The following is a 26980-nucleotide window of genomic DNA, read 5'->3' on the forward strand; positions in this document are numbered from 1 at the left end:
GTCATTAAGGGCAGACTGGATGGGGCTTATCAGTCTGGCGATTGCACCCTGGTTGCATCATCTCTGGGCTGCAATGAGCAGGTGTCAAAAGGATGCTTGGTGTTATAATATCCGAAGGCACAACATTAGAAACTTGAAAAACAAAAGTGGAAAGGAGACTGATCCTGAGTTATTCCCGGATAAATCAATTTGCTGAGGCTGGAACACCTTGTCATAGCCACCTGCGACTGCCAGAGTCAATGCAATGGGATGGGGGAAGAGTTGGTATGCAACAAAAACGGCTTGATAAGTATAACAGGGTGGACTAAAGATGGTGGAAATTTGCCTCTTTGGTCAGCCTCCAGCTCCTGAACTATACAAAGAACTCTGTGTCCTGAGTGGTTTTCAACTAAATACGTACGCAGGCAGGCGCCAGACCTGGTGCTGGGATTTGGCAAATGTCTGTCACAACTCAACCACAAAAGGGTTAACTGTTTGTATGTAACGTTGCTGAAGTCACTGTTTATGACCGGATCTATTGATTAGCTATTGATCAGTGAGATGGCCATCGCTTCCACGTCAGTGAGTACATACGCCAAAAGTTAGAAAGTTAACGCGGCTTCTTTGTTAGAGGATACGAGAGAGACGACCTCACGTGAGACAGCAGATGGATAGCAAGCTGTAGCCAAACGTAAACGTACAATAATGCAGATATGCAGCAGGAAAGGAACGGTTTCTTATTTTATCACAGTGTAATCCTCCCTTATAAAGTCAGTAAACTCATATCTAAAATGCAACTGAGAATCTCTCTTCTACACTAAAGAATTGAGAATACACTGAGAATTCTACACTAAAGTAAAGTTTCCCCTTCAGTTGTGTCCGACCCTGGGGTACCACTGTGGGCAGTGATTTCATAGGCAAGCCATTTTTGTGGGGTAGTTTGCCATTGCTTTTCCCGGCTATTCTTTACGTACTCATTTACCGACCAAGGAACGGCTGGATGTCTGAGTTGACCATAAGCCAGCTGCCAGGATATCTGACCCACAGGGGGCTCGAACTCCTGACCATGTGAGTGGCAGTGCAAGCATTTAACCACTATGCCACGTGGCTCCTATGTTCTGCTCTGCTTAGGGGGGGGGGGAGAGGGAGAGAGGAGGGGGAGAGGGGGAGAGGGATGGCCTTTGCCTGGACACTAGTTGGGCCAGGAGCGCTCAGACTAACTTGTTTCCGACCATTTCATACGAGCTCTTTGCAAACCTGGGGGCACCCAAAGGCCAGCTAGCCGGCCCCATTTTCGGTCCTTTGTATGCAGCAGGCGCAGCGTTGCACCGCTGGCAGCGCGAACCCTTCCTCCCCGCTTCCCTCCGTCCCAAAAGTCGCTCGAAAGCAGCGCGCGAGGCGAGCACCTTCTCCCCGGGGCCCCCCTGGCCAGCTCGGCGGGGAGCCGCGGTCTGATTGGTGCCCCCTTCCCACGTGACCAGCCCAGCGGCTCCAGCGCGGCGCTGCCCGGGAGTTGCCAGCCGAGGAAGCCGGCAGGACAGAGGGGATGAGGCGCGAGGCGGACCGGCCAGAAGCGGCGGAGGAACCCGTTCACACGAGCAGCTGCGGTCCAGATGCGCAAAGGGCGGCGCGTCAGCGGGTGAGCCTCGACTCTGAACCTCCATGGCAGGTAAGATTTAAAACTACAGAGTTTTGTAGGATTTTTGCCCCCATCGGATGGTCATCAGGAGGATTTTACCCATTTTTTTTTAAAAAAAAATGGTTTTCCTGCCTTTAACATTCAGCGTTGCTTTCAACTGCGATCGCCGTTGGTGCGGTGGATCTGATCCGGCATGGGTCTTTCCCGGTATTTTTATTTATTTATTAAAGTAAAAAATCAACTTAAAACAACTTTGTCGCTTCCCTCCCCCCCCTCCAGTCAGCCTCTTTTATTTACTGGCGAGGAGACCCTGGACCCTCGCTGGTTGTTGACGGTGGGTGAAATATAGCCCTTGAATTATTATGAGCCCTTTAATGTTAGCAGCAGCTGGACCCTCTTAAAAGCCAGAAGACTGCAAAGAAGATTCCTTAAGGGAAAGAATGAGAAGAAAGATTCATTAAAATGAATCAGTTTTAAAAGTGCTGCTCTTATTAATTAAATGGGGGACTTAGACATAAAATGATGAATTTGGCTGTGAAGGGATGCTTATTAGTGTTATCCGGTAACTAGATTTTGTTTTAATTATGCATAAAATAGATCCAGCAGTTATGAGTGATCTCTTGGTTTAGCAGTTTAAGAGGTTGCTTAGTTTTGGGGAATGGTCATTGCTAAAAATCATCACTTGCAAGTTTCTCCCGTGGTTGTGCTGTGTGTCAATTGTTAGGGAAGCAGCCAGCAGGTAAAAAGAGTATTGGCTGTGGAGGTTGGCGTTCAAATCGCATGAATTTAAAGTACTATCATCTGAGATATCACCCTGGAAGCTAAAATGACTAAACTGAGGCGATCGTACTTTGGTCCCATTGTGAAAAGACAGGAGTCACTGGAAAGGGCAATAATGCTAGGAAAAGTCGAGGGCAGATGGAAAAGAGGAAGACCCAATGAAATGGATTGACTCAAGCAAGAAAGCTACGGCCCTCGGTTTGCAGGACCTGAGCAAGGCTGTTCACGATAGGACATTTTGGAGGACATGCATTCACTGGATCTCCATGAGTTAGAAGCCATTTGATCAAACTTAACACACACAGTAAAGCAGTATACCAGACTCCCCCCCCACACACACACCTTGCAAGTGAATGATTGGCCCAAGGTTATCCAATGAGTTTAAGGTTAGAGTGGATTTAAACCTATATTGCTGGTCCCGTTTTCTAACCACTACACCACACTGGTACAACACAAATCCAGCATTAGCTTGCGCGTTACCGCTCTGACAGCAGCATTTGAAGCCCTCTTCCAACAAATTGTCATACCTTTTTTTTTATCACTGGATGTCCCATGCTGTTGTTTTTTTGAATTTACACCATATAATTCACGTTGATCCTCAGGAAGAAAAGCAAACTTCTGTGCAATCCTATGCCGAGTTATTCCACTCTCAAGCCTATAGAAATCAAGAGTGGTATAACTCTGTGTAGGATTGAGTGGGATAGCTGCACATAATTTCACGGTCAGTTTTGCAGCTTTAAAATATCTAATATGAAGGTTACTCTGTCTTAAGACTGTGTGCCAAAATAATAAATACAATTCAAGGTTTTGTGTCCAGGAACCCTCATTTTTTTAATTCTAGTAACTAGTGTAGAGAATTAAGGATGTATGGAACATCACACCCTGGACAATTCAGATCCTAAGTAAAAGCCAAATACTAAGAACAAACAAAGCCAAGCCTGTCTCGTATCTCCTTTTAGAGATGTATTTCCACAACTAAAAAATGCTAGAGGAAGAAACACATTTTGAAATAAAAGCTACATTGCTCAAGTCTGCATGTTTAAGCTTGGCCAGTGCAGTGTTGAATGATCCAAATACCTAGAACCCCTGACCTTAAAATTATCTGAGAGATCTCAGATATTTTTGTCCTCATTTCATGATGCTTGGAATTAAGAGGCAGCTGCATAGCCTGTTGCCCTGGAACACACTGTTTGATTTTAGCGTGGTTGTGGGGTTCTTTTCCCCTCTCCTAGGAGAGCAGAAGCCACTGTTGGTAGCTGAAGGATGAAGTCTCCTTCATGTTGTCTGTCCCTGTCTTCTGGGGCATCTGCAGAAGAGCTGGAGGAGAGCACGTCTTTGCCCTCTTTGGAGTCCAGTGTCTTCCTCAGTGAGGAGGAGTCCGGGTCCTTGCTGCAGCGGGTGGCCCCAGCCTTGGACCGCATCACCGTCAACGTGGGAGGTGCCCGCTTTGTGCTGTCCCAACGAAAGCTGTGCCGCTACCCAGACACTCGTCTTGGCAAGCTGGCAGTGGTGGTATCGGCCACTCGGGATGCCGCCTCCAGCCTTCTGGATCTTTGCGACGATGCCAACTTGGTGGAGAACGAATATTTCTTCGACCGAAGTTCGCAGGCATTCCATTACATCCACAATTATTACCAGACCGGCCGACTGCATGTCATGGATCAGCTGTGCGCGCTTTCCTTTCTGCAGGAGATCCAGTACTGGGGGCTGGACGAGCTCAGCATTGACTCTTGTTGCCGGGACAGGTGAGTGCTCCGTGATCACTGGGCAGAAACCAAGTCTGCGTTTGTGCATGTGAACCATGCATAAAGTGCCAGGCAGTTGCAGCTGACTTATGCCAACCCCTTAGGATTTTCCAGGGAAGAACAGCTCAGAGGTGGTTTACCGTTGCCTGTTTCTGCAGAGCAATTTTGGACAACCCTGGTGGTCTCCCATACAAATACAAACCAGGGCTGTCCCAGGAAAGGGATAAACGTGAGATGGTGGGTTGGGGGACACTTGCAGAAGACTTCAAAGCAAGGAGAAAAGAGTCACCAGGAGAATCAAAGCAGTTGTTGAATCTAGTGATGACTTGAATTGGAGGAGGATGAAATAAAGACCCAGTGTGGCACTGAAGTAAACTGGCTTGTGGCTGGTCATTCTTGAACACATGAAGCTGTTTTATTCTGAATCAGACCCCTGGTCCATCAGTCAGCATTGTCTCCTCAGACTGGCTGGGGCTCTCCTGGGTATAGGCAGAGGTTTTCCACATTACCTGTTGCCAGACCTTTTAACTGAAGGTGCCACTGACTGACTCTGGAACCTTCTGCATTCCAAACAGAAGCTCTCCCACTAGGTCATGGTCCCTCCCATTCTCTGGTTGATGGTTGGGGATGGACTGGGATCCTTGAAATGATGGTCTTCACCTTGGACATCTGTCTGGTAGCAAAACCCCTAGTGTCCTCCTCCTCACCGGTCTGGAATGTAATTTCTTCAGATGTTCAGAGTTTTGGTTCTTACCTTTTAAAGCTCTAAATAGCTTGGGGAATGATACTTGAATCACCATATTCACCCTTGAGAGGTGGTTAAGATCAGGAGAACTCACCCTTGAGAGGTGGTTAAGATCAGGAGAACTCTAACAAGAATTGATTCCCCTCTCCACTACCTGAGTGGTGGACTGTTATCTGGTGAAGTGGATTTGTTTCCCAACTCCTACACAGGAAGCCTGTTGGGTGACCTGGGGCTCGTCACAGTTCTTCAGAACACTCTCAGCCCCACCCACCTCACAAGGTGTATGTTTTGGGGAGAGGAAAGGAAAGGAGTTTGTAAGCCCCTTTGAGTCTCCTTGCAGGAGAAAAAGAGGGGTCTAAATCCAAACTACTACTACTACTACTACTACTCTTCTTCTTCTCTTCTTCTTCTTCCTCCCCTCCTTATGGTTACAGTTAAGGTTCTTCTCACAAGCATAGGGGCAGACTTCAGTGGTGGCTTCTTGTCTGTGGAATACCCATTCTCACCTGTCACTTACCGTACTCTTTTTTTTAGGTGCCAAACCAAAACCTTTCTTTTTATCCTCACTTTTTAACTGTGTGACTTGATCTTTCAAAATGCAGTGTGCTCATAGCCTTTTTAGAATGATCCCTTTAAGCTGCTAAGAGTTTAATGCTATTGCTATTGCATGACCACCTTTTTGTAAAATGGTGGGTTTTAACACTGAATATATTTTAATTGTTTTTCTTTTATTTTTTGCCATCAAGTGACAGGTGTCTTATGGTGACCCCATAAGGTTTTCAAGGCAAGAGAGGTTGGGGGTGGTTTGCCGTTGCCTGCCTCAACATCGTGACCCTGAACTTCCTTGCCAATCTCCCATCCAAATACTGACCCTGTTTAGCTCCTGAGATCTGACAAGATCAGGCTAGCCTGGGATTACCCAGGTCAGGGCAATTGTCTTTACACATTCATGACGTTATTGTGTTTTCTTTTGTGGTATTCCTCAAGCAGGTTCTCTGGGCGTGTGGCATAGATTATTCCTAAATCAATCCCAACAATTTTGGATGTAGTGTTCTGTGACACGTGTGTTTGTGGTTGGATGTTTTCAACAGGTACTTCAGGAGGAAGGAATTGAGTGAAGTCTTAGATATCAAGAAAGATACTGAAGCACTGGATGGCCAAGATGAGGAAGAAGACTTCTCTGGGAGCCTCTGTCCCAGTGTCAGGCAGAAGCTTTGGGAGGTGTTGGAGAAACCTGGTTCCTCAGTAGCTGCCCGAACTTTTGGCACCATCTCCATGGCCTTTGTGATCATTTCGATTGCCAACATGGCTCTGATCTCAGTGGAACTAAGCTGGCTGCCACCAAAGCTCCTAGATATCCTGGAATATGTGTGCATTACCTGGTTCACGGGGGAGTTTGCCTTGCGCATCTTGTGTGCAAGGAACAGGTGCCACTTCATGAGGAGCATGGCAAACATCATAGACCTTCTGGCCATTTTGCCCTTCTACATAACACTGCTGGTGGAGAGCTTGCGTGGTGGAGGGAGCTCCCAGGAGCTGGAAAACATGGGGCGCACCGTGCAAGTGCTGAGGCTGCTGAGGGCTCTTCGCATGTTGAAGCTGGGCAGGCATTCAACAGGTACATCCAAATTGTGGGAGATGCTTCTGGGGGTTGAATTTGTTGTGCTGTTTGGAGAAGGGAGACGATGAAAGAAGGAGTTTAGAAATCTGAAGCAAAATTCACAAAGTCTTGGAAAATAACCGTTTGGACTGGCCTTGATGTATATGTGTAAGTCAGTTGCTTCTGAATAGTACTATGAATTAATAACTTCCCAAATGACCTGCCATTAAAAGCCTTCCTCAGGTCTGGCAAACTGAGGGCCTTCTTGAATAAACCCGTGGTGGCGAACCTTTGGCACTCCAGATGTTATGGACTACCATTCCCATCAGTCCCTGCATGCTGGCAGGGGCTGATGGGAATGGTAGTCCATAACATCTGGAGTGCCAAAGGTTCTTCACCACTGGAATAAACCCATCTCATGCTATGCCTACTCTTTTTCTGCTTTTTCTGCTTTTCCTAACATTATTGTCTTTTCCACTGAGTCTTGTCTCTTTGCTATTGAAATATGATGACAATTACAGCCTCAGTTTAGTCATTTTAGCTTTTGGGGAGATTTCAGAGTTGATTTGACCCACTTATTTGTTTTTCGGGCGGTCTGCAGTATCTGTAACGCCAGTGGTGGGATTTATCAACTGGTTCTGGTGGTGGGATTCAAATAATTTAACAACTGGTTGTTTACAAGCACCATTTTAACAACCGGGTCTCCCAAAGTGACGTGGGAGTGGTGCAGTGAATCCCACCACTGGGTAACACTCTCCTTCAACGCCACATATCAGATGAATCAGTTTTGTTCTTTGGAAGCCAACCCAAAATTGTGGTTGGTCAGCCTTTTTATTTATTTATTTTATTTATTTATTTCTCAGTCTTATAGGACTCGAGAAGAATCTGAAGATGAACAAATATAAATAACAGTAAACATAATAGGACTGTAAATAAGTTAAGTTAAAATGCAGCAGTTAAGAACGACTAATAACAGTAATGCCCCAACAATCCCTGTTAAACTCTCCCAGAAGGAGAAAGTGGGGCCCATAGGATGGTAATGGGCCCAAATGTAGGAGGAGGTGGGCATTCGAGTATCAGCAGCTGGGACACTCAAAGGCCTGGGTGGAACAGTCTGGCCCTCTTGGAACTCCAAGGAACTCACTCAAGATCCGGTGAGAGGGGTCTGGACAGCTGGAGGAAGAGTGTTCCACCAGGCAGGGGCCAGGGCTGTAAAAGTCCTGGCCCGCGTGGAGGCCAGCCGCATCAAAGCCTTCCCCTGGCTTTGCCACAATACCACTCCTCAAACCATCAAGCAGAGCTTTGACTGAGTAGAAGGGATGCTGTACTGCCAGGAAGTGGGGGTAAGGGGGGAAAGGTGCACTACATGGGAGGGTTATTTGATACATTTATATCTGCCACATATCTGCCATTGCATTCCAAGGGTTTACAGTTCAGGAAGGCGATTGCTTTGCTCCTGGAAAAACAGGTGGCATAGACCTGAGCCCTCTGACAGAAGCCAGGGCAACCTGTGAATAGCTGGGGATAAACAGCTGGGTGTGTGACTACTTGCTTCAGCAGGAGCAAATATGTTAGTCCTCTTGTTAGCGTAACAGGAGCGTGCTGCTTTGTTCATGCTTGATTAACAGCCTTCCCAGAAGCTTGATGATGGAGAACGACAAGGCTGATCTTAGTTGAAAATCTGAAATGGAGAGAGTATGCCGGATCAGGGAGGATTTTTTTCCTCTAGACCTAGGAGAACTTGATAGAACACCAGAGGAGAAAGATCACAGATGGCAACAAAGTTCTAATGAAACTAGTTCCGTTGTGCATGGAGTAAATGCATTGTGCATGGAGCACAGTTCAGGCTAAAAACTGCCTGAGGAAGTACAGTTGGGACTCCTGGGAAGTATAGTTCGTCAGGCAGTTTTTTCCCCTGAACTGTGAAGAGGCCACTTTTTTCAGCCTCAAAAAATACTAGAAATAGAAAAGGAATGTGGGTAAATGTGGGAAGGGGGGCGGGGGCGCCGCGGGGGGCCATGAGGGGGCGGAAAAAACACACTACGCACTGGGCGCAGTTTGGCCCAGCTATGCCTCTGATCCCAATGGAGCATCTCAGACTTATTCAAAGCACTGTTTTCCACCCAGCCCTGAGGCACCCTTGCTCATGAGGAATGTTGCCAACATTATGTTCTACAGCAGCTGGGACTACACTGAAAGGCCGAAACCTGTTTCCAATGCTCACTGGGCAGGGATTCAATTCTCTTGGCAGGGGGAGTAGGTGCCATCTTCTGCCTGCCCCCAACGTGTGAAATGGCCACTCCATTTATATATAGGATTCCGTGCAGCCGTTATTTTTGAATTCAGGTCCATTTTTTTTCCTTTGCATGGGTGCCCAGTTTTTGTGAAGGAATCAGGTTGAGGTCAGGGGAAATAATTCATTTTCTCTCTGCCCCTTCACACAAATCTACTATTTTATTATTATTATTACAATGCATACATTGCTACACAGGCTCAAACATAATTTTTTTCCTGCATTCTGATTGGCCATTCCTGTTTGGCCGCAGCCCTGCTGCCCTTTCCCACCCTCTGCTAAGGGAACGCTTCCGATTGGTGCAGAATCTACACCAACCCCGAGAGCCCAAGCAGGACCTCCCCCTCCCATTTCTCTAATACAGAAAAAAGTTTAGAAGAAGAAGAAGAGTTTCAATTTATATCCCACCTTTCTTTCCTGTAAAGAGACTCAAGGTGGCTTGCAAGCTCCTTTCCCTCCCTCTCCTCACAACACACACCTTGTGAGGCAGGTGAGGCTGAGAGAGTTCCAAAGAACTGTGACTAGCCCAAGGTCACCCAACAGGAATGTAGGAGTGCGCAAACATATCTGGTTCACCAGATAAGCCTCTGCCACTCCAGTAGATGAGTGGGGAATCAAACCCGGTTCTCCAGATTAGAATCCACCTGCTCTTAACCACTACAGCACGCTGGCTCTCAACACATGAAACTAAAACACGTGAGGCAGGCTTGTAGTTTGGAGGCAGCTTTTGACAAATGTGACTCAGGGAAGCTATGTGTATTCCAGCACCAGACACATGAATGCCAGATGTTCTCGTATTAGTTGCTTCATCCTCCCTTGTTTTTGCATTGATGAGAAATTGACCAAAGTTTACAGATACAGACTGATAAATGGTGTAGGGGACTTGGAAATGGTAGAATAATTGGTGTCAAAATAATAACTAACTTCTACAATGTTTCCTTTGCTATATCTTGCTGTGTTCTCTGGAGTTTCTGGCTATAGGATTCAGAGCATTCCTCCCCTGGGTAGATTGCGGTGAATCAAAAACTCTCTGAGCCATTTTCTGTTTTGAGGTAACAGTCCTTTTCAGCTGGAAATTTAGAGAGAGACGCTTGACAAGGATAAGAAGAATTTGAATGTGAAGAAGTATCTTATTAGTTTGAACTGGCAACTCCATCAGCTACTGGTTTGAACACAAAAGCCAGACTTTTTTGTTTTCCAAAAGCCTTGGTATTCTTTTTGAAATGTTTGCACTTTGAAGTAGAAGTCTGGCAGTTGCCAACAAAGTTCGCTCTGTGTACCTGCACTCGTGTAGGTTGCCACTAGTGTAATGACATTACAGCTTCGCCCAGAGGCTCTCTTTCCTATATATTTGGAGAGAAGTTACATACGTAGGTGCCGCCAACTTGCAACTGACTTATGGCAACCAAGCCAGGAGTTTTCAAGGCAACGGAAAAGCAGAGAAGGTTTACCATCGCCACTCACTGGTGGCTCCCCAACCCTGCTTAACTTCTAAGCTTTGACAAAATTGGACTATGCTATACTATTTCACAGTCCCAAGTAATATTGTTTGGTGGTGGTGGAAAGTGCCATCAAGTCACAGCTGACTTATGGCAACACTGAGCAAGGAGTTTTCAAGGCCAGTGAGAAGCAGAGATGGTTTGCCATTGCCTTCCTCTGCAGAGTCTTCCTTGGTAGTCCCTCATCCAAGTACTGACCCTGCTTAGCTTCTGAAGAGAGTGGGCCATCCCACAGTGCCTTCGCCCTCTGGAGAACAGTTAAGTGTCCTTCATGTACAATTGTCTGGGCGTCTGTCATCTGAATTAGTCTGGTCTGTTCTCTTTTGGTCTGTGGAATTAGCAGGAACAGACCTTGCAATGAGAAAGGTCAGGCAGAGATCTTACACCTTTGTTTTACAGAGATCTTTCCCCTTAGAAGTCCACACAAAACCAGAATTTAAGGAGAAAGTGTGCAATTTTTTTAAGAACCAAAAGTAATAAAAATACACACACAATTCTATAAAATACAGAGAGCGTTTCAAGGATCTTAGGATGTAGAGAGAGGTGAAAGATCGAGGGGAATAGAAGAGGGCATCATGGGGAGGGCAGTATTTATCAATCTAGAAGAGGTCCAGATAAATGAGGTCCAGTGCTAGGGCTGTTTGCAGGACAACAACATTGGGCTCAGTGGAGCAAGGTCCAAGGGTGGAACAAGATCCAAAGGTGAATTGCCTTTGGTTGAGAAGGGTACTTACAGTAAAAGTTAACTCCCTAGCAATGATAAGAGAGGCCACTTTCCACAAAGCAGAGTTCCATTCCCAAGCAGGAACAATGTTGTGGGAAAAGGCTTGATTGAGTCAAAACGTGGTCATGTCCAACTTCTGATTAGGTCTGGGCTGCATCAATAATATTAGAATCAGGGGCATTCTAAGTCGCAATGAACCTGGAAGGCTAAACAACGAAACTTTGGAAGGTTTTGGACAAATTAAATTAATACCTTGGAGAGGAGGGTACAGGATGTAGCTGGAATCAGGATGTGAGGTATTTGCATGTTCTTGGTGAAGCTGAGGACAAGTGTGCCTACTCAAGGCTTTCCTGTGTTATCCAGATCCAGGAAAGATATTATCGACTGCTATGCATGCTTGATTGGGCAGGGAAAGCAAATTCAGGCAAACCCTTCTTTGTATTAAGGCAAACCCTTCTTAGAATTAAGATGGCATCCATCTTAGTTTGAAATTTCTATGATACCAAAATATGACTGGTAGGGCATTTTAGAAATCCCCCCTCCCTCCCCGCTATGGGCTTACATGTCAACCAACAGAGGACCTAGAAAGGCCGCAATTGTGTTTCGGATTTGCAGTGGATAAAATTAATTTGAATGAATGCAGTGAATTAAATTAATTTGAATTAATTCATAGTGTTATTAGCTGCCCTGGGATGTGCCTGTATACCAATCAGGGACTCACAGTTGAATGGGTGAACTACGGGCACTAAAAATAATTAATCCGTAGTGTTATTAGCTTCCCTGGAGGTTGAAATGGGCCAGTGAAAGAGTGGACTGTAAATGTTTTTTTTAAAAAAAATTGTTTGGCATGACATCTGCTGGAGTGAACATTCCTTGTCGTGATGGATCTGAGATGGCAGGTTCACACATGCTCTGCAGCACTTGATTTGGAGACCTCAATGAGTGAGAATATTTTTAGTCTGGTACATTTCTGCAGCTGTACTACATACATAGATGGATTAGCACAGAGCTCAGAAGAGCCCGATCTCTCTCCTCCTACACACTGTCCTGGATCACTTCCATGAATGGCAGGGGGAGGGAGAGGATTGTGAGGTCCTCGTAGCTATTCCAGTGCTTTTTAAAAAAAAATTCTGTCATTTCTCCCAGGAACTGAGGGCAAAGAACATAGGGTTTGATACATAGGGTTTTACTGCTAGAGAAAAAGGAAGGAGGGATCTCCTTTAAAAGACCGTTATGGGGATTGCAGGATCTGCATTTGGAGGTTCCTGCCCATCCCTGCCTGGCCAGTGCTATGGGATTACCTGACTGCAGGGACCAACAGGAATTATTTAGAATCATAGAGTTGGAAGAGACTGCAGGAGCCATCCAGTCCAACCCCCTACTGTGCTGGATTTCAATACCCTTTGAAATGACCAGAAAACTGAACTTTTTTTGGGGGGGGGGGATTATCCAACTGTGACCTTTTGGCTTGCTAACTGCAACCTTAAACACTTCCTGTTTCTCTTTATTCTCTGTTGTCCCTACCCACCAGCAAGCTTTGTTGAAGACCTACTCCCTGCCAACTCTACCTGCCATGGAGGTTACTTCTAGTAGTGCATATGTAAGTGCCATACCTATTTATGGCAGCCATAGCAAGGACCTTTCAAGAGAAGACTTGCCACTGTCTTCCCCTGCAATGTCTTCCTTGGTGGTCTCCCATCCAAGAACTCAGCTTAGCTTCCAAGATCTGACAAGCTAAGCTGTAGCATGCCAGCTTCCTTCCCACTTCAAACAATGTCTCTTTAAAATGTACTGTGAATGATAAAATGTAATAATAGAATGCCTGTAAATATGTAAATGTCATTCTCAGAAAAAGTGGTCTTTTTGCTTTCATCATACATTCTTTGATTGGGTGATTTGTGGGACATAAGATATGAAAGGTTGAGAATCGCTGCTCCAGTCAGTTGTCTTTATTTCAAAATAAGGGGGCAATCTAAAGTTTCTTTTTTTTATATCTCCCCAACAGCATGAAACAACTGACAACTTGTTTTAACCTTCCAGGTTTGCGGTCTCTAGGGATGACCATCACGCAGTGCTACGAAGAGGTTGGCATGCTCCTGCTATTCCTCTCAGTGGGGATCTCCATCTTTTCCACCATGGAGTATTTTGTTGAGCATGGTGTCCATGGCACAACGTTCACAAGTGTGCCCTGTGCTTGGTGGTGGGCAACAACCTCCATGACGACTGTTGGCTATGGAGACATCAGACCAGACACATTGATTGGCAAGATTGTGGCATTTGTGTGTATACTCTCAGGAATACTGGTCTTGGCTTTGCCCATTGCCATCATCAACGACCGCTTCTCTGCTTGCTACTTTACCCTGAAGATCAAGGAAGCTGCTCTCCGCCAACGGGAAGCCTTGAAGAAGCTCACCAAGAATATGTCCAGCGACTCCAATATCAACATTAATTTACGAGACGTATATGCTCGGAGCATCATAGATTTGTTGAGACTAAAAAGCCGAGAGAGAACAAGTACCAGGAGCAGTGGTGGAGATGAATTTTGGTTTTAATTTTTTTAAAAAAATTAATTTCTCAACTGATGTCTGATGTTTGTTCTGATAGGCGTGGTGACACAATGTTAAGCAGAAAGCTAACAATCATATCCGTCTGTTTCCTAACAACCTTTCTTTCTAGGTTGCTGAACATCCAAAAAAACATTACAAGCAAAAACTCTCAGGGTACACTGATGCTAATGCATTGGACTTTTCTTTTGGAAGAAAATGGTGGCTCTGTTCATGTCGAACAGAATTTTAAATATTTGACTATAATTCTTATGCTTGTTCTAATATGCAGGAATAAAAATCTACTGAAAATAAACAAAGCTGCTTTCTTTTGAATATTAAAAATGATGGAATATTCAAGATGCAGGAGTGTCTTCAAAACATTAAAAGGGTACAGATAAATGGTGGGGATAATATCCAATGATGACTTTTTGTTTTGCATTTTTGGAGTGGGAAAACAATCCAATCATTGTATACTTACATCTCAGCTGCACTGTGGGTGATTGGTATCTCCACATCAATGAAATCTGGAAGTTCCGTTCTAACATATGCCACTATGCAACTGTCACAATCCACATTTGATTGCCTACTCATTCCAAGCTATGTTCCTCTTCAGACTTATGGCAGAAAAGATAGTAGTTCATGTAACATGCATATTACATGGCCCTACGTTAGCCTAAGGATTCTAATCCCATTCTTCCTTAATCATTGTTTCATCATACTAGACTAGTGACCAAGAAATTGAACTCATATTGAGGCTCCAGAAATGGAACTGGACTATACCAAAAGAGAGTGCTTCTTGAATCCTCATTGAATTCAACAGGGCAAAGTCTATGAGATGTAATTAAACTTTGCAATTGCTTCAGACACTAGGATTAATGCAAGGATAGTGTACTTCAAACGCTACTCCAGGGATCCCCCCACCTTTTGAGCCTGCAGGGACAGAGCAATGGGAACAGCCACAAAATGGCTGCCATTGGTGGTTGATCCAGCCACAAAATGGCTGCCATAGCTTAAATTCGTCATACAGTGAAGATTCTTGAGCCGTGGTAGCAGCTGTTGCCAAAGCAACATTTTAAAGAACCTGCACAGCTAATCAAATCTCCAGTGACAGATCAGAAGCCTGAGCACCACCTGCCCACTTTCTAAATAGGTTTGGCAGGCACCACAAAAAGAAATCAGTGGATGCTGTACCACAGTACCACATTGGAAATCCCTGCTGTACGCTGTACTAGTCTCGGGGTACATTCTTTACTTTCTTTGACAAAAGCAGAAAGGTTGCCATTTTCCTGTAAGTACAGGAAAGTAAAACACTTATGTAAATCCTGCTGTCATGATGGATCCCAAGAGGGACAAAGCAGCACATTATTTACATGGTATCTTTGTACCGCTATCATTTGACCTACTCACCTGCTTTTCTCTTGTAGATTCAACAAAGCAGCAAATCCATACAGGACAGACAGAAAATGTCAAAGGGGCAGAAGGGCCACACTAAAAACGTGGTTTTACACATTTTTATGCTGCCGTCTAGCCTTTTGGGAAGTATTAGTAAAGCACAAGCTTTGGGTGTTGACTTGGAAGCAGTTATTAGCTCATTTCTTCCAAATAGTTCCATTGAGGGCAATAGGACTGTTTTCAAGTGAATGAATTAGGGATTTCAGCTTCTTTGGTCTCTTGAGTTAGAGAGTCTAGATGCAGTTTTCACGATTTGCCAAGGGATATGCCTGTGCAGCGAGCAGCTATTTAGTGGCTCACTAATTGCACAGCCTACATTATTCAAGACTCCCAATCCACACTCATTTTCTCAGTACTTAAAGAGTTCAAGAGGCTTCCGTTAAGGAACACTCAGTAACTGCATCCTGAATTATTGATCTAGATACCTGCCCCACAGAAATCCATCTAACTGATGAGGCAAGTTGGGGACATGGCAAGATGTTGAACAATAACATGATCAGAATCATGTCAGTTTAGAGAGCAAGCCATTTAACAGTGGCTATTTGACAACATTATGGCCATCTAACCAAAGGAAATTAGACTCTCAAAAGATTGGACTCTCAAAAGTTTCTACACAAGAAATCTTATTGATCTTTAAGGTATTATGGACTTGGATCTTGCTCAAATTATAGCCATGCTGGGAGCCCAGCTGGTGGGGGGCAGGGGAGGGAAGGGCGGGGGAATCTGCCGTTCCCGGCCTTGGAGAGCTGCTTTTATAAGCGCTAGGCTGGGGGCAGGTGTAGGGATGCACTGCTGACCCAGCAGCACCGTAAGTAGAGCGCTGGCACACCGGCGCTCCTACAGCCTTCTGGTCGCACCGCGCCCCCACCCCTCATCCCCCGATGAGTCACAGGTCATGAACTACCTGGCTCACAACCACCGGGTGTCCCGGACAAAGGGACAATGGTCTTGCCCCCGGGTGAGGATTAGGCCCAGACGCTGATGCTCCTCTCCGCACGTAGCAGCCAGATGAGATCATGCATCACATGATGATCTCTTCAGTCTCCCCGCCTCTCCCGCCTCCTCGAATTCCCCCTGCTCCGCTCCTTCTACACGCCTCCGCTAGAATCATAATAAAAGGTGCCGGGAACCAGCATCGCTGCAGAGTCGCTAGGGAACACGGACACCCGCCTCCCGCTGCTGGCACCTCCACCAGATGTTACATTGCACCGCTGCTCGCCTTTGAAATTCTTGCGCTGACCCTCGCCGGGTCAACCACTCACAAGCTGGTGCCGTAAAACCCGGAATCCTCGAACCTCCACCCTGCTTTACCGTCACGCTTGGAAAGGGGTCATGGTACCGGCATCAGTCCGCTGGATCGGCGATCCAGGGGACCCACCTTCGTATCGGCCCGTATCCGCTGGATCGGCGCGATCCAGGGACCCGAAGTCCTAGGGACACTCACTCGTCCGGACCGGAACACCGGGTGGTATGGGAGCTTGCAAAGCAGGGATTAGCGACAAGCTAACGTTAATCTAACTAAAAGGCATTAGCGAAGGAACGCTGCAGGGTCCCCATAAGAGAGAGGGGAGCTGGGCGCAAATTGGTTGAGGAGATTGGAAGCTCAATGTCCATGGAAAATTCGGAGGGGGGGACATTAAATCTTAAGGATTGGGAAAGTGATCGGGCGCACTCTTCAAATAACAGAGCCTTCAACGCCGTGTGTCACTGCTACTGACGTGGAGACAATGCTGTCGCGCCATCAGCCTCCTCGGTGCAGACTCCAAGGGCTCCCTTGCTGTAGGTCAGCCCTCCTTTCACACCTCTCAGCTTCAGTTTTCACCCCCCAGAACTTCTTCTATCCCTCTGCTATGAACCGCCCTCCCCTTGCCCTCACTTCCCCATTTTTCTGAAGCCACAGCACTGGCCAGCGCCATCGCGCTTATAATGCAATGGCTGGTTTCAAAACCTCCTAGCAGAGCGTATTAGCCGTACCATCTGGCGAGATAAGTGAAATCCTGACGGAAGACGATGCCGATGCTCCCCCTCAGCCTTTATGCCCCATCTCACCCTCACAGATGCCGAGGTGGGAGGCTGCATCGCTTCAGCCGCACTATCGGGCAATCGCACTTTAGGCTATAATATTCAACCGAAATTGCTAGCAAGGACAATGCGGGACGAGGGAATCATCTTGTAGCCCCTATATGTGAGAGGCATGCTAGAAGCAGTCGCAAGGAGTCACCTAATGGTCCCGAGTGACTGGAAGACCACCTTTCACATACTCCTGAACCCTGCGCAATATGCGATCTGGGATAGCGAAGTTCCGCCAGCAATGTCTTCTGGAATAGAGGAGTCCGCCTTCATGGCGGCAGCTTCACACGGCGCGCACAGCTTTATGGCTGCGAGGCTTTCACCGCAATTCCCAACAACCAAGTTGTCCTGCCAGAGACCAATTCCTTGCGGTCGCCTCCGATTGCTGCCTACGGTTGCCACCAAAGTCCCTAGCTTCGCAGCAGCCGCACTCCAAAACTTCGCCTTCCATTAGGACATTGTGAGAGGCCCCAGGAGCCGCAGACGCTGACTCTCCTCGCGGAATAGGCCTCCAAGAGGCACTCAGAAGGCAGGTTGGCAATCAGGAAGTCCAGGGCGAACTTCTCAAACGCCTCGCTAGGGAAAACGCCTCCGCCGAGTGCCGAAAAGCGATCACAGATCTAGGTAGGAACCCCTGACTAGTTGGAACATGCCTCGAGGCTTGCTGGGACATCGGGTCTTTCACCCACTATTGTGGCCAGCCTTCTAGCCAACCGCCTCTTGCCGCCATATAGGGCAGCTCCGAGACGCAGCATCTTGAGTACCGCAAACCAGGGTACTCCTCCGTAAGAGACGCTGGCTGCCCGGTGGGGAGCTCGCAGGCCCGGGACCTAGGGTCCGCCCCTCGAGCCTTCTCCCCCATTAAGCACGGAACTATCCGGGCTATTTTCCTTTCAGGGACTCACCGACCTGGCTTGCTCCGGAGTCCCGCCCATCGCCCCAATGTGGGCGAAGGCCCTGCAGGAATAACAGCCTTCACAAGAGCAGCCGCACATCGCTGGATTCTCTGCCCCTTGGTGAGAGCAGCCCACGCCTCTATCTCCACAAAAAAATCAAGGGCTCCAGGTAAAACCCCTTAGGGTACAGAGAACTCCCGCCGACGCGGCCATCGTATGCGGAGTGACCGGGCGGCCTGGATCAGTGTAATGGGCTGGGGCTCATTTATGCACCTGGGAAGAGAGGAAGGGGAACAGGGCCACACCAGGAAACCTTCCCCAGAAAGCTCGACGGCAACTCATCGCTCTCCCCTATCACCACCATGGGAGAGCTCGAGATTTAGAGTGAAACCGGGGTCTCCCACTGCCTCCTCCCCTCACATGGGACCCTACCTCAAGACTCCTGGTTTGGGTAGAACAGTGGCCACTCGTCCAGAGTAGAAACTGACTGCCATGCACCAACTCGTGGAGGAACAGCTGGCTACAGGCCACATTGAAGCCTCCACACATCACCATGGAACACACCTGTCTTTATAATAAAAAAGAAGAGTGGCTTCTATGGCGCATTGCTCCAGGATCTCAGAGCAGTAAATGCTCCTGCATCCGCAACCCATGGGTTCTTCAATGCGGTCTGCCCAACCCCAACCTTATCCCCTCAGACTACCAGGGTCCCAAGAGCTGACCTAAAGGATTGCTTCTTTCTGTATCCCTCTCTCTCCCGGGGACCGAAGCACGCTTCGCTTTCACGGTACCTCGTGCTTAACCACTAGCAGCTCCAATGGCCAGGGTACCAACGGAAGGTATTACCCCAGGGGATGCTCAACAGCCCCACCTTGTGTCAATTTTTTGTTCATCACTCTTAGCCTCTATTTCATACCAGGGTTTGAGCTATAATCATCCATTACATGGATGTGATATCCCACAGCCGCATTCCGATCATCCCCCCACAGTGGGTGGTAACACACTCGCTGGCTCTATTAATTTTTTAAAACAGTCAGGCTCATAAGACGCTTCCTGAAAAGGTGTAAAAGAACGAGCCATTCTGTGTATCTGGGGTATAAACTCCTTCCACTCCTACTCCGCCTCTGTCATACCAGAAATGCAGATTCCAGACACACCCACATCTCCTCCAGCTGCAGCAGCTGCTCAGAACCCTCAACTGGGTCCGGCCCTTTCTTCAGCTTCACCACCTCTCTGCTCAGCCCCCCTGTTCTCGCCACTCTCGGGCCGGCCAAGGATCCAGGGGACAAGATCCAGCTCACCCAGAAGCACAAGGATGCCTTTCGAGCAGTAAAGGAGGTCCTGTCTGGCCGGCTGGGTGGTGGATCGAGTCCCCGGCTCAAGGACCAAACTCCCTCCCTCTTCCTCTTGAACACTCCCCCTCTCCCAACCTGAGTCCTAGGGTACACCCGACCGCCAATAAACCTTCTTGGTCGAGTGGGCTCTACCCACCCTGGCAAAACTCCACAAAGAACCTCTCCACCCCAGGCCAGCTTCTGGCGGATCTTATCAACCAGGGGCGCCAGCGCACCATGGTAATGGTCGGGTGGGACCCCGAAACGATCATCATGCCTCTGAACAGGTCAGAATTCCAGCATCCCTTGAACGCTTCCTCACCTCTCCAGCTGGCCCTGGAGGATTTCGTGGGGGAGGTGCTCTTCCCCCTCCCCCCCGATCCTCGCCCCACTCTCCTTCACTCTGCCTTCCTTTGTCCCGGCCCCGCCTTTAGCAGCCTCTCTGCCCCACTCCAAAGCGCCTCTACCGTCTTCGCAGACGGGGGTAAACGCTGCCGCGCCATTGCATTTCAACAAAATGGTTGGGTGGCAAACCGCTTACACATCGCTTCAAGCCTCCTTCCAGCGGAGCTGGTGCTCACCGCTGCTATTCTAGTCTTTCAAACCTTCCCTCAACCCTTCAACCTTTTTGGTCGATTCCCCACACGTAGCGCATCGTGAATCACTCACCTACCCGGAGCTCACGCCGCCCCTCGAATTCCACCTTCAAACCCTCAAGTGAGTCTCTTTCCGACATTACGGAATCTACTAGCATCCAGAACCTTCTCGATATTTCAGCCATATGCTTAGTCACACGCCGTCATCTCCCCTCAGCTTAGGGGAACCATGCTAGACAGCTTACCCAAGACCTCTACCCTCTTCTCCGACCACTCTCAGTCACACGACTTCTTCCACCAGGGGGCAAAAGCACTCAGCCCCATCCCGCAACATCCCTCTCAACCAAGCACAACCCATCGCTAAATCTTGTGCGCAATGCTCATGCCTTGGCCCCTCTTCAGACCCTGGGGCAAACCTGAGAGGGGCCCTGGCAAATGACTTATGGCAAATGGATCGTAACCTTGGTCCCCTGCCCCAGCCCCTTGGAAGCACCTGTAATGTAACTATAGATACCCCACTCGGGGTACGCTGGGCCACCCCCACTCCCAGGTGTGAAACCACCAACCACGCCATCCAACACGCTCTTTGCATGCATTACCGGCCATGGGCCGCCCCCTCACTTAAACGGACAATGCGCTCGCATATTCCTCCACAGCCATGCTCCAGTTTTGCACCATTCGGGGAATCGTGCTGACACTCGGAATTCCCTACAACAGTACGGGGCAAGCAATCGTTGAGAGAGCAAATCGCAACTTTAAGGAAATTTTAGCCAAACAAACTAAAGAAAGGGGAGGCAGCCCCCCCCCCCACTTAGGCCACATACAACAAACAGTATCAAAAGTACTCTTCACCATCAACCATTTGAATTTGCTCGCCCTACCATCAGGGCAACAGATCACCCCCGTAGAAAGACACTTCAGGCAGTCAGATCCCCTCCCCCACGCCAAGGTTTACTACCGTCAACTCCCAGACCGAACCTGGCGGGGACCGGCCCCCCTCATAACCTGGGGAAGGGGGTATGCTTCAGTCCTTCTTCCTACAGGCCCTCTATGGATCCCAGCCCGACACGTCCGGCCAGCCCGAGGAACGATGCCGAACGAAGTCAGGCCACACCACGAAGACGGAGCAGGCCCCCCCAGAGAACCCCGCCCCGTAGCTTCAACAGACCTACGGCCAACATCGGAACAACCCAAAGATCCGGAGGATCCGCAAGGGCGCCAGAGCTACGATCAGCCTAACCCGAAGGTTCCCACAGCAGCCGGCCTGCCTCAGGACGCCCAAGAATCCCAAAGTTGCAACCTCTGCGGCTATTGCTGCGGATTTCACAGCCATCAGCAACTACTTACGCAACTACCCCCCGCCGGTGACAATCGGTCACCCCCTGCAGGATCCTAACCCCCGGAACCCCCCGTTGTCTTCAGCCACCCGACTGTTGTTGGGACATGCCCTCTCTCGCAGTTTCGCTCATGAGAGTCACTGAACCTCCACGAACCCTGCCACCTTTCCCCCTCGCTTCCCCTTTTTGTATAATGCCCTCCGGAGCCGACCTCCAAAGGAACTATTGAGAACTGCATCTTAATCCTAGGAGTTAGTTTGTTTTCGCCACATCCGCCTACCGGGACTCTCTATTGTCGCCTCACCATCACCCGGCCTCAAGCTCCACCCCGGGAGCCCGGACGCCGTCGCCGCCGCTCCACTCTGCCCCTCGACCCCTCTTGCCGGAGCAACGCAGTGACCCTCTCCGAAGCGGAGTTCGTCTCCCTCGCGACTTCCCTAGTGGGAGTCCCCGGACTCGCTTCTTACAATGCTAAGACCATTGGCCGGCTGGCCTGTGCCCTTGCGAAGTCCATCAACTCCACCTCCATTGCTTTGGATGCTCTGGCCTCCGAGCAGCAGGAACTTCGTCAAGCGACTTTAGATGATCGTGCCGCTATTGATTATTTGTTGTTATTGCATCACCAAGGTTGTGAGAATGTACATGATATGTGTTGTTTTAATCTTTCTGATAATTCCCGTTTGACTCATATGAAAGTGCGTGAACTGTAAGATGTTGTATCTAATCTAAAGTATGACGTTTTACCCCACTGGTGGTCAGCCCTCTGGAGCTGGCTACCGGGGGGATGGTTAAGTGCTATTGTACGGCTCTGCATTGGCTTGATTGTGTGCCTCATCGTCGGATCTTGTTTCATTCAATGTATATCTAATATTGCCTGTAACATGTGTAAGAAACCCCTCGACTTTCCCTTACATCGCAACCAAGTTCTAATGTTGCACAAGCAGCTCGGCCAGCTTGGCCAAACGGCGGAGGAGACGAGCGTCCCTTTAAATCACCCCCTAACATTTCGGCCTCCCTTCTAAATGTAAAAAAGGAGGAGATGTAGGGATGCACTGCTGACCCAGCAGCACCGTAAGTAGAGCGCTGGCACACCGGCGCTCCTACGGCCTTCTGGTCGCACCGCGCCCCCACCCCTCATCCCCCGATGAGTCACAGGTCATGAACTACCTGGCTCACAACCACCGGGTGTCCCGGACAAAGGGACAATGGTCTTGCCCCCGGGTGAGGATTAGGCCCAGACGCTGATGCTCCTCTCCGCACGTAGCAGCCAGATGAGATCATGCATCACATGATGATCTCTCAGTCTCCCGCTCTCCCGCTCTCCCGGAATTCCCCCCGTTCCGCCCTTCTACACGCCCCCGTTAGAATCATAATAAAAGGTGCCGGGAACCAGCACGCGGCAGAGTCGCTAGGAACACGGACACCCGCGCTCCCGCTGCTGGCACTCTCCACCAGATGTTATCACCGCGTCTCGTCTCGTTCTTGCGCTGACCTCGCGGTCACGACTACAGGCAGGGCTTGGGGAGGCATGGCCATGCCCTAGGGGCGGGTGGGGGTTGGCCCCCCATACAAATCTATACCTACGTCCCTGAGCACGGGGGTGGGGCCGCGAGGCGGGGGGGCCCTGAGCCTTGCCCCCAAGCCCCTCCCCCTGAGCATAGCAGGGGAGCACCTGGAGAACGGCTGTCTCCAGGCATCATTTTCCCACCATATGCCTCTGAGTCACTGGGAGAAGGTATGAATTAGAAGCAGACATGCATTCCTTTTAACATGCCACCAGGTCTAGAAAACTGATTTGAGCCTTACCACAGCCTAGTACTGTCTGTGAATAATTGTGTATTCTGTCCTACATGTGTGAAGCTGTAATAGATAGATAGTACAGATGAGAATAAGCAACCAGTTAGAACAACTGCAAGATGAATTGGTTTTTTTAATAAGTTTCGTCACTACCTGACTTTTGATGCATCCTTGGGGAAGATGTTAATGTGTACAGAAATAAACAAGAGAATTTTTAAAGAAGATGTTCCATTTCAAAACCCTGCTCCCCAATTCTCTTTCCAAGCACGTGTGTTATGTATGACATGAACGTTGTGCTTCTGCATCAGTTTTCCAAAAGACTGGCTTTTATTGCATAAGCAGAAAAGTGAGTCTGTCACCCACAGAAGACTTTTAATTAGTTAAAAAAAAACACTACTTGTAGTCATGAGATGAGGCACTCAAAAGCTGTATTACATAGAATATGTCAGAGTCAAACTGCAAATGCATCAGAGTCAGATTTTGGCTCTGACAGCCTTTTAGAAGCAGAGGTAGTTTAAAAACATTGTCATAAGGCCCCAGTCAGGATCCGGTATAACAACTTCAGGAGTTCCTCTCTCCCCCACTCCCCTTCTCAACTGCAGAAATAGCCCCTACGTGCCTGTTTTGGTACTTGAAAAGGCACACAGAGGAAGGGGTTAGATCTTGGCCCTTCACCATATACCCAATACAGATCAGAGCTTCACAGCAATTATTAAAGAACTACAACTGCTTCCAAAATGGCAGCGGTGGTCTCAGGATGGACCCGTGGCTGCTGTCACTTGTAGTTTGGTTGGATTTTTTTCCAATTTCCTGTTCCTTTTTTGGAGAGCCAGCATGGTGTAGTGCCGTGGTGGCGAACCTTTGGCACTCAAGATGTTATGGACTACAATTCCCATCAGCCCCTGCCAGCATGGCCAAGTGGTTTAGACCAGGTGGATTCTAATGTGGAAAACCAGGTTTTATTCCCCATTCCTCCACCTGAGTGGAGGCAAAGGCTTATCGGATGAACCAGATATGTTTCTGCACTCATACATTCCTTGGGCTGGTCACAGCTCTTTGGAACTCTCTCAGCCCCACCTACCTCACAAGGTGTCTGTTGTAGGGAGAGGAAGGGAAAGGAGCTTGTAAGCCACCTTGATTCTCCTTACAGGAGAGAAAGGTGGGATATAAATCCAAACTCTTCTTCTTTGTTTCACTTTACTTTATATACATATGCAAAGGACTAGTTTTGCACACTGGCGTAATGCCCATTGGGAAAGGTGGGCAGCTGCCCAGGGCATCACCCTGTGGTGGGCATCAAAATGCTGGGTTCGTTTTTGGGTATTTTAGTGGTTTTCCATTTTTGGCCTGCAGGGGGCGCAGTTTTAGGCTAGCGGCACCAAAATTTCAGTGTATCATCAGGAGACTGTCCTTATGCTACCCCCCAAGTTTGGTGAGGTTTGGTTCAGGGAGTCCAAAGTTATGGACTCCCAAAAGGGGTGCCCCTATCCCCCATTGTTCCAATGGGAGCTAATAGGAGATGGGGGCTACAGTTTTGAGGGTCCATAACTTTGGCCCCCCTGAACCAAACTGCACCAAACCTGGGGGGGTATCATTAGGGCAGTCTCCTGATGAGACCCTGAAAGTTTTGAGACTGTGTCTTCAGAAATGTGCCCCCCACAGCCTGCAACCCCCATTGACAGCAATGCAGAAAACTTAATGCAGAACAAAGATTCTTGGGCAAATTTCTAGGATGTTCCTGCAGGGGGTGCATTTTTGGATGTATCAGCACCAAAATTTCAGGGTATCATCTGGAGATGATGGCACCCCCCAAGTTTGGTGCAGTTTGGTTCATGGGGGCCAAAGTTATGGACCCTCAAAACTGTAGCCTCCATCTCCTATTAGCTCCCATTAGAAACAATGGGGGATAGGGGCACCCCCTTTGGGAGTCCATAACTTTGGACTCCTTGAACCAAACCTCACCGAACTTGGGGAGTAGCATAAGGACAGTCTCCTGATGATATGCTGAAATTTGGTGCTGATATGTCTAAAAATGCACCCCCTGCAGGCACAAATGTCCTGGTGCAAAAAGAATTTGGTCGTGGTGGAGTGGATGCCCATGGGGGGGGGGGGATACAACTCAGGTTTTGCCCAGGGTTACAGTTTGCCCAGGGCTGCCTCGTTACGCCCCTGGTTTTGCATCTAACTCATAAGTAGACATGTCCAGTTATACAGCTAATTGGATATGTCCAGTTAAGGCTAGAGTGGGAACTCTAGTTCCCACTTTCTGCTGGTTCCAGTCTCTGGAACCAGCAGAAAGGAGCAGCAGTGGACAAGGCATCTGGGCCAGGAAGAACAGAGTGACTCTGGTGTTCATTTTGGAGGGCTTTTCTCAAAGCCACATCTTTTAAAACAGTGTATTTTTAACAGGGGTTTGCAGGGGTTATCTCTTTTTCTCCTTAAGGCTACTAGGAGCGGAGACTGCTGGAGGTGGGGCTTAACAGGGGTTAACAGAGGTTACTCTTTGTCCTGGGCTGCTAAAGGTGGGGCTCCTGAGGTGAGTCATTCAGTCTTTAGTTCAGTCTCTGGAACCAGTGGCGCGCGCCTAGTGGCGCGCGCAATTTCTTTCTTTTTTCTTTTTTAAATAAATAAATTAATTAATTAATAAGGACATTTCTTGAGGGATAGTAGGTACAGATAGCTCCAAGGGGCACTGACTAAAAGTTTAATATCTAAATATCTAAACAAAAGCAGATATGAAGGCAGGAAGCCAGCAGGGGGATGGGGGCTTGCCAGTGTTTTGCACTGAGTGTCACATGTATGACTATCTGCCACTAGGCCAGAAGTCGTGGGTGCTGCCCTAAAAGCACAATGAGCTCACAGCACTCAAGGAACGTGTCTGTTCTCTTGAAGCCAAGGTGGCGAACCTGAAGCTGAGAGAGAGGCAGAGAGGGGCAACAAACAAGGCTTTCAGGGACCTAGCTGGCCGGGTCCCACTCCCAAGGTGACACCTCTTCAGATGTCATGGAGAATGAGAGTCTGGGTGACAGAGGGTGCCAGTCTCAGGTGGGGGAAGACGCTCCCTTAGATGGTATCCCTTCCTTAACTGGTGATCAATATATACGCACTGAGGATACCCCTCGGGGAGGAGTGGGGGCTCCTTGTGGTGATTAAGTCATCAGGAATATAGAGAGTTGGGTTTGTGACAGGCATTGATGACATGGTGACTTGCCTGGTGCGAGAAAGGTTGCGGATGTGCGCTTCGTCTAGATAGGGCTGTTGGAGCAGTGCTGGGGTGGAGTCAGCAGTTGTGGTCCCACATTGGTACACCAATGACATTTGAGGTAGCCGGGAGGTTCTGGAAAGCTAAATTTAGGCTGCTAGGAAAAAAAGGTTAAAATCCAGGACCCCCAAGGTAGCATGCTATGAAATGCTATCTGTTCCACGCAGCGCCAGGGCGGAAGCTAGGCAAGCGGAGAATACAGGGTCTCAATGCGTGGATGAGAAGGTGGTGCAAGGCAGAGGGTTTTCAGATTTGTCAGGAACTGGGGAACCTTTTGGGATAAGGCAGGCCTGTACAAAAGGGACGGGCTTCATCTTAACCAAGAAGGAACCAGGCTGCTGGCGCTCAACAAGGTGGCAGAACAGCACCCAGCTGATTCCTGAGGGAAAGGCGACAGGAGCTGAGGGGACTTCGGTTCGGACTACAGCGTCCAGGGGGACGCAGACAGAGAAGGAGGTTTTTTTCAATCAACCACATACAAGTGAGGAAGATAGCAATGTGATAGGTAGTAGTGTCTACAAAAGGCTAGAAGGCAAAACACATATAAATCCCAGGTTAGGGACAGAGACAGAGTATACAAGTGTCTCTATGCTAATAGTAGAAGCATTAGGCCTAAAATGGGGGAGCTGGAGTGCAGAGTTTTGAAGGGGAGGACATTGATATAGTGGGCATCTGGGAGACATGGT

The 26980-nt window shown here is 48.4% G+C and overlaps 1 protein-coding gene across 1 annotated transcript; it reads left to right on the forward strand.

Moving 5' to 3' along the window:
* The first annotated feature begins 1507 nt into the window (after nucleotides 1-1507).
* Nucleotides 1508-13867, forward strand: KCNV1 (potassium voltage-gated channel modifier subfamily V member 1). The gene is made up of 4 exons (XM_048508015.1): nucleotides 1508-1648; nucleotides 3631-4143; nucleotides 5980-6506; nucleotides 13045-13867. The coding sequence occupies exons 2-4, from the start codon at nucleotides 3662-3664 to the stop codon at nucleotides 13554-13556; spliced, it is 1521 nt and encodes a 506-aa protein (XP_048363972.1). The 5' UTR covers nucleotides 1508-1648; nucleotides 3631-3661; the 3' UTR covers nucleotides 13557-13867.
* The last annotated feature ends 13113 nt before the right edge of the window (nucleotides 13868-26980 follow it).

The sequence above is a fragment of the Sphaerodactylus townsendi genome, linkage group LG09 (assembly GCF_021028975.2).
Source record: "Sphaerodactylus townsendi isolate TG3544 linkage group LG09, MPM_Stown_v2.3, whole genome shotgun sequence".
NCBI classification, from domain to species: Eukaryota; Metazoa; Chordata; class Lepidosauria; order Squamata; family Sphaerodactylidae; genus Sphaerodactylus; species Sphaerodactylus townsendi.

Coding starts and splice junctions, on each gene's coding strand:
- KCNV1 (XM_048508015.1), top strand. CDS start 3,662: ATGAAGTCTCCTTCATGTTGTCTGTCCCTGTCTTCTGGGGCATCTGCA. Junction 4,144..5,979: donor GACTCTTGTTGCCGGGACAG/GTGAGTGCTCCG, acceptor TGTTTTCAACAG/GTACTTCAGGAGGAAGGAAT. Junction 6,507..13,044: donor GCTGGGCAGGCATTCAACAG/GTACATCCAAAT, acceptor TTAACCTTCCAG/GTTTGCGGTCTCTAGGGATG.